The 7,450-nt window shown below is 51.1% G+C and overlaps 1 protein-coding gene across 1 annotated transcript in view; it reads right to left on the bottom strand.

The window, feature by feature from the left end:
• FGB (fibrinogen beta chain) overlaps nucleotides 1-7,243 on the bottom strand; it is a 12,806-nt gene extending 5,563 nt beyond the window's left edge. The window contains exons 1-6 of the mRNA XM_069978716.1: nucleotides 7,137-7,243; nucleotides 7,025-7,045; nucleotides 3,301-3,504; nucleotides 2,659-2,842; nucleotides 934-1,161; nucleotides 670-783 (exon numbers count right to left, since the gene is read on the bottom strand). Coding sequence (XP_069834817.1) covers nucleotides 670-783; nucleotides 934-1,161; nucleotides 2,659-2,842; nucleotides 3,301-3,504; nucleotides 7,025-7,045; nucleotides 7,137-7,223 — 838 coding nt within the window. The 5' untranslated portion in view covers nucleotides 7,224-7,243. The remainder of the gene's footprint in view (nucleotides 1-669; nucleotides 784-933; nucleotides 1,162-2,658; nucleotides 2,843-3,300; nucleotides 3,505-7,024; nucleotides 7,046-7,136) is intronic.
• Between the last annotated feature and the right edge of the window lie 207 nt (nucleotides 7,244-7,450).

Raw genomic sequence — 7,450 nt, 5'->3', positions numbered from 1 at the left:
AGGATTGAGGTCTTGGACATGGGGGAATCAGGATTGAGGTCTTGGACATGGGGGATCAGGATTGAGGTCTTGGACATGGGGGATCAGGGGATCAGGATTGAGGTCTTGGACATGGGGGATCAGGGGATCAGGATTGAGGTCTTGGACATGGGGGGATCAGGATTGAGGTCTTGGACATGGGGGATCAGGATTGAGGTCTTGGACATGGGGGATCAGGATTGAGGTCTTGGACATGGGGGATCAGGGGATCAGGACTGAGGTCTTGGACATGGGGGATCAGGATTGAGGTCTTGGACATGGGGGGATCAGGACTGAGGTCTTGGACATGGGGGATCAGGATTGAGGTCTTGGACATGGGGATCAGGAGATCAGGATTGAGGTCTTGGACATGGGGGATCAGGATTGAGGTCTTGGACATGGGGGGATCAGGGGATCAGGACTGAGGTCTTGGACATGGGGGATCAGGATTGAGGTCTTGGACATGGGGGATCAGGGGATCAGGACTGAGGTCTTGGACATGGGGGATCAGGATTGAGGTCTTGGACATGGGGGATCAGGATTGAGGTCTTGGACATGGGGATCAGGAGATAAGGATTGAGGTCTTGGACATGGGGGATCAGGACATCAGAATTGAGGTTTTGGAGTATCTTTTGTTATCGGCGTGCTTACCGCCATCTTGTGTGGTCATATCACAGTAAACCTTGTACGGTTTGAAGAATCCATCTGGCTGGATGAGATACATCTCTGAGGTTTCGCCGCCTTTCCGGAAGATTTCTTCACACTCTGTAATTATACATGGAAGGAAAGAGTAAGAATCCAGAGCAGGAAGGCAGGAGATGAGAAATGATGGGACTGTTCTAGCAGCCGAGCTCCCCACGTCTCCTCCTATATCCTGTATACTGTCTCTGGAGCGGGATGTGAGCCGGACGTTACCTTTGCCGGACACCACTGGGATGTTGCAGGTTGTCGTACACGGAGTTCGGCAGTTCTCTACCTGCGAGGAAATTGTGGCATCCAGTTTTTGGATCTTGGATCGGAGATTCTCGACCACTTGGCGGAGGATACGGATGTTGGATGGAATATTGTTATCCACATTTTCTTTGATATACGTATACTGTTCTTCCAGATCCACACTGTATTCATTAATAACATTCTCATTCTCTGGAAAATAAACATTTCACAGTTACACGACATACGGCCCACCACTTCCCAGATTATCCAGAGCCTAGAGCCATCCAGAGCCAGACCATCCAGAGTCCAGAGCCATCCATGAGCCTAAAGCCATCCAGAGCCTAGAGCCATCCAGAGCCCAAAGCCATCCAGAGCCCAGACCATCCAGAGCCCAGACCATCCAGAGCCCAGACCATCCAGAGTCCAGACCATCCAGAGTCCAGAGCCATCCAGAGTCCAGAGCCATCCAGAGCCCAGACCATCCAGAACCATCCAGAACCCAGAGCCATCCAGAGCCCAGACCATCCAGAGCCATCCAGAACCCAGAGCCATCCAGAGCCCAGACCATCCAGAACCCAGACCATCCAGAGCCCAGACCATCCAGAGTCCAGACCATCCAGAGTCCAGAGCCATCCAGAGTCCAGAGCCATCCAGAGCCCAGACCACCCAGAGCCCAGACCATCCAGAACCCAGAGCCATCCAGAGCCCAGACCATCCAGAGCCATCCAGAACCCAGAGCCATCCAGAGCCCAGACCATCCAGAGTCCAGACCATCCAGAGTCCAGAGCCATCCAGAGTCCAGAGCCATCCAGAGCCCAGACCATCCAGAGCCCAGACCATCCAGAACCATCCAGAACCCAGAGCCATCCAGAGCCCAGACCATCCAGAGCCATCCAGAACCCAGAGCCATCCAGAGCCCAGACCATCCAGAGTCCAGACCATCCAGAGTCCAGAGCCATCCAGAGTCCAGAGGCCAGACCATCCAGAGGCCAGAGCCATCCAGAGGCCAGACCGCCCAGAGCCACCCAGAGTCCAGAGCCATCAAAACCCAGACCATACAGAGCCCAGACCATCCAGAGCCATCTAGAGCCCAGAGCCATACAGAGCCCATACCCCATACCATCCAGAGCCCAGAGCCCATACCATCCAGAGCCCAGAGGCCAGACCATTCAGAGCCCAGAGCCCATACCATTCAGAGCCCAGAGCCCATACCATCCAGAGCCCAGAGCCCATACCATCCAGAGCCCATACCATTCAGAGCCCAGAGCCCATACCATCCAGAGCCCAGAGCCCAGACCATTCAGAGCCCAGAGCCCATACCATCCAGAGCCCAGAGCCCAGACCATTCAGAGCCCAGAGCCCAGACCATCCAGAGCCCAGAGCCCATACCATTCAGAGCCCAGAGCCCATACCATCCAGAGCCCAGAGCCCATACCATCCAGAGCCCATACCATCCAGAGCCCAGAGCCCATACCATCCAGAGCCCAGAGCCCAGACCATTCAGAGCCCAGAGGCCAGACCATCCAGAGCCCAGAGCCCAGACCATCAAGGGGAGAGGAGGAAAGGACCCAGGGGAGAGGAGGTTCAGTACCCCGGCCACACCATGGCCACAAGTATGTTAATAAACGGCATATGGAATGGTAGTATTAGTTATATACTGGTATATAGGCGTGCTATCACACCAACCGTATGGGAAGGTCTACCTACCTCTGTTGAGTTCCTGACGTTCTCGGACTTTGTCTCCCAGCAGCGAGGCGTACTTATATATATTGGTGGAGGAATGGGAGAGCGATTCCAGCCGGGGACGAATCAGAGCCACAGAGTTCTTGACGTTTCTCTCTTGTTTCAGTAGACTGGTCCGTAACTCACATCCAGTGGGACATAAGACGCCCTGAGAATAGAGAGTCACATATACTGAAGAGTCATCTACCATCTACCATCTACGTCTATGGCCGTCCTCAGTCAGAGTTTCCTCATCACTTCACTCTAGTGGGAACATATAGCGGTACCATCATCCTACATACAGACGAACCCTCCCAACAACCCATCACCCCGAGAATTAATCTCTATGATTTCTTCTTTTTCTCCCTTATGTTCATCACATGAAAATCACAAAAACAGCCCCCCAGTGCCCCACCCGTCTGCAGGCTATGAGCGGTACTGCAGCTCAGCCTGGTTCATGTCCTTGGAGCTGTAATATCAGAGACAAAGCTGGAGGGCTTCGCAGAGTGATACGCCCCCTATGTTTGGAGACGCCATGTATTATTGTAGAATCGGCTTTAAGGATTTCCCCGATCTGAATATTTAGATTTTTTTTCAGTTTTTTATTTCATTAAACGATTTTCCTACCAGTTCTTCCTGCAGATGTTTGCAGCCACCACTGTCGGGGAAGACTTCGGGTTCCTTCTTCTGTCCCCTGGCCGGGGCTTTGGTTGGACGCGCTCTGTAGCCCCCCCCACTGACTGGTGGTGGCGGGGGTCTCCTGGTGGGAGTGAGCCTCTGTCCTGGAGAGAGCGGCCGGTGTCCTCGCGCATCAACTGCGGCATCTGACGTCTGCAATGATATGGCGGCATTCAGCGTCTAGTCTATAAACTCAATGCAAATCCATGTAATAGTCACAGTCATTGGTACGGGAGAATATCGGTTCCAGATCGGTTATAGATCGGTCACAGATTACGGGTTACGGATAATAATAAGAACCTTAAAGGTAATATACCATCAGGCCCGAGCTGAAGCACTGGAGGCGAGCCGACCCACCCCCAGTGGGAGGAAACCCCCGCCTCTCTATGATATGGCTCCATTGATTCACCCCGGGCCTGATGGTACAAAGACCAATAATCGCTAAGCAGCGTGTCCTGGGAGTTCAGTCACCCGATAACTGCCCTGTGCAAAAGAGTCAGAGATCAGCCAGCATACGCCCGCTCACCAGAGATCAGCCAGCATACGCCCACTCACCAGAGATCAGCCAGCATACGCCCGTTCACCAGATATTAACCAGCATACGCCCACTCCCCAGAGATCAGCCAGCATACGCCCGCTTACCAGACAACAGCCAGCATACGCCCGTTCACCAGATATTAACCAGCATACGCCCGCTCCCCAGAGATCAGCCAGCATACGCCCGCTCACCAGACAACAGCCAGCATACGCCCGCTTCGCAGAGATCAGCCAGCATACGCCCGCTCCTCAGAGATCAGCCAGCATACGCCCGCTCACCAAACAACAGCCAGCATACACCCGCTCACCAGACAACAGCCAGCTACACCCGCTCACCAGACAACAGCCAGCATACGCCCGCTCTGCAGAGATCAGCCAGCATACGCCCGCTCCCCAGAGCCCAGCCAGCTACACCCGCTCCCCAGAGATCAGCCAGCATACACCCGCTCACCAGACAACAGCCAGCATACGCCCACTCCCCAGAGATCAGCCAGCATACGGCCACTCCCCAGAGATCAGCCAGCATACGCCCGCTCCCTAGAGATCAGCCAGCATATGCCCGCTCACCAAACAACAGCCAGCATACGCCCGTTCACCAGATATCAACCAGTCGCATATGCCCACTCCCCAGAGATCAACCAGCATACGCCCGCTCCCTAGAGATCAGCCAGCATACGCCCATTCACCAGAGATCAGCCAGCATACGCCCCCTCCCCAGACAACAGCCAGCATACACCCGCTCCCTAGACATCAGCCAGCATATGCCCGCTCCGTAGAGATCAGCCAGCATACGCCCGCTCACCAAACAACAGCCAGCATACGCCCGCTCCCCAGACATCAGCCAGCATACGCCCGCTCCCCAGACATCAGCCAGCATACGCCCGCTCCCCAGACATCAGCCAGCATACGCCCGCTCCCCAGACATCAGCCAGCATACGCCCGCTCCCCAGACATCAGCCAGCATACGCCCGCTCCCCAGACATCAGCCAGCATACGCCCGCTCCCCAGACATCAGCCAGCATACGCCCGCTCCCCAGACATCAGCCAGCATACGCCCGCTCCCCAGACATCAGCCAGCATACGCCCGCTCCCCAGACATCAGCCAGCATACGCCCGCTCCCCAGACATCAGCCAGCATACGCCCTCTCCCCAGACATCAGCCAGCATACGCCCTCTCCCCAGACATCAGCCAGCATACGCCCGCTCCCCAGACAACAGTGAGCATACGCCTGCTCCCCAGACATCAGCCAGCATACGTCCGCTCCCCAGACATCAGCCAGCATACGCCCGCTCCCCAGACACGTGTCTAAACGGAAGATGTGAGGTCAATAACAATGGATTTAAATGTCGGCATAAACAATAGAGCGATCAGTCCTGCGGTGAATAATTGTGTCCTGTAAAGGTCCTGCTGCATCTATCAGAGTGTAAGAGGAACCTCATTCCTACCTAAGAGGCACCAGAGCCCATGCAGGTGTGTGGAGGCTGCTCATGCAGCACTGAGAATTCTGGGAAGATACAAAGCAGCTCTCTGGCGCCAGATATATTTTCCTTCATGTCAAGGTGCATACACATATACAGGAAAGGCTATTATATACACAGACTATTATATACAGGTTATTACTAGAGATTAGGGATGGTCCGAATCTGCCGAGGTTCGGGTTTGTAATGCTCGGCATCAGATTCCCGCTGTCTGCCCGCTCCGTGCAGCGGGTGGATACAACGGGAGGACCGCCTGGAAAATCCGGCAGGTTGGTTCATCTCTAGTTATTACACACACACACTATTATATACAAGCTATTACACACAGGCTACTATATACAGGCTATTATATACAGGCTATTACACACAGGTTATTATATACAGGCTATCACATACAGGTTATTATATACAGGCTATTACACACAGGCTACTATATACAGGCTATTACACACAGGTTATTATATACAGGCTATTACACACAGGTTATTATATACAGGCTATTGCACACAGGCTACTATATACAGGCTATTATATACAGGCTATTATATACAGGCTATTACATACAGGCTATTACATACAGGCTATTACATACAGGCTATTACATACAGGCTATCACATACAGGCTATTATATACAGGCTATTATATACAGGCTATTACACACAGGTTATTATATACAGGCTATCACATACAGGCTATTACACACAGGTTATTATATACAGGCTATTACACACAGTTTATTATATACAGGCTATTACACACAGGCTATTACATACAGGCTATCACACAGGTTATTATATACAGGCTATCACATACAGGCTATCACATACAGGCTATCACATACAGGCTATTACACACAGGTTATTATATACAGGCTATTATATACAGGCTATTATATACAAGCTATTACATACAGGCTATTACATACAGGCTATTATATACAGGCTATCACATACAGGCTACTATATACAGGCTATCACATACAGGCTATTACACACAGGTTATTATATAATACAGGCTATGATATACAGGCTATTACATACAGGCTATTACATACAGGCTATTATATACAGGCTATTATATACAGGCTATTACATAAGGCTATTATATACAGGCTATTACATACAGGCTATTACATATAGGCTATTACATACAGGTTATTACATACAGGCTATTATATACAGGCTATTACATACAGGCTATTACACACAGGCTATTACACACAGGCTACTATATACAGGCTATCACACACAGGCTATTATATACAGGCTATTATATACAGGCTATCACATACAGGCTATTATATACAGGCTATTATATACAGGCTATTATATACAGGCTATCACATACAGGCTATTATATACAGGCTACTATATACAGGCTATTATATACAGGCTATTACACACAGGCTACTATATACAGGCTATTACACACAGGCTATTATATACAGGCTACTATATACAGGCTATCACACACAGGCTATTACACACAGGCTACTATATACAGGCTATCACACGCAGGCTATCACACACAGGCTATCACATACAGGCTATCACATACAGGCTATTATATACAGGCTATTATATACAGGCTATTATATACAGGCTATCCTCCCCTCAGATGAGGAGTCAGATGCTGGAACATCTGCCGCCTTCTTACCTTTTCTCCGGCCGGATCAACCTGCAAATGATAAAAAAAAAAATAGTTCAAATGATGGAACGTCCTCAAAAGCTAAAAACGACAATATAACGTGTGCGGAGTGGAGACTTACTGCGTCGTCTTCGTCATAGTCGCTGCTGGACCACACGGCTGTGGTGCAGAGGAGGAGTAAGGCGGCCAGCCTCAGGAGATTAGCCATGCTGAGCTGTGATAGCCTCCCCGCAGGTGGCCGCTCTCTTATAGCCTGCCCTGAAGGTTACCACACCTGACCCCTGACCCCTGAGGTCGCCCTCATTGGGACACACAGACCGGTTAATAGGTAACCAGCCCCATCACTTAGGGGAATTTGCTTGTGTAGGCGGCAAAAACACCAACTCTGTAACTGTGAGAGAAGATTCCGGGCAGCAATGTGTCATCCGGCCTCTA

The sequence above is a fragment of the Dendropsophus ebraccatus genome, chromosome 7, assembly GCF_027789765.1.
Source record: "Dendropsophus ebraccatus isolate aDenEbr1 chromosome 7, aDenEbr1.pat, whole genome shotgun sequence".
Lineage (NCBI taxonomy): Eukaryota > Metazoa > Chordata > Amphibia > Anura > Hylidae > Dendropsophus > Dendropsophus ebraccatus.
The sequence above is the reverse complement of the archived record's forward strand: the minus strand, read 5'-3'. Positions and strand labels throughout refer to the sequence as shown.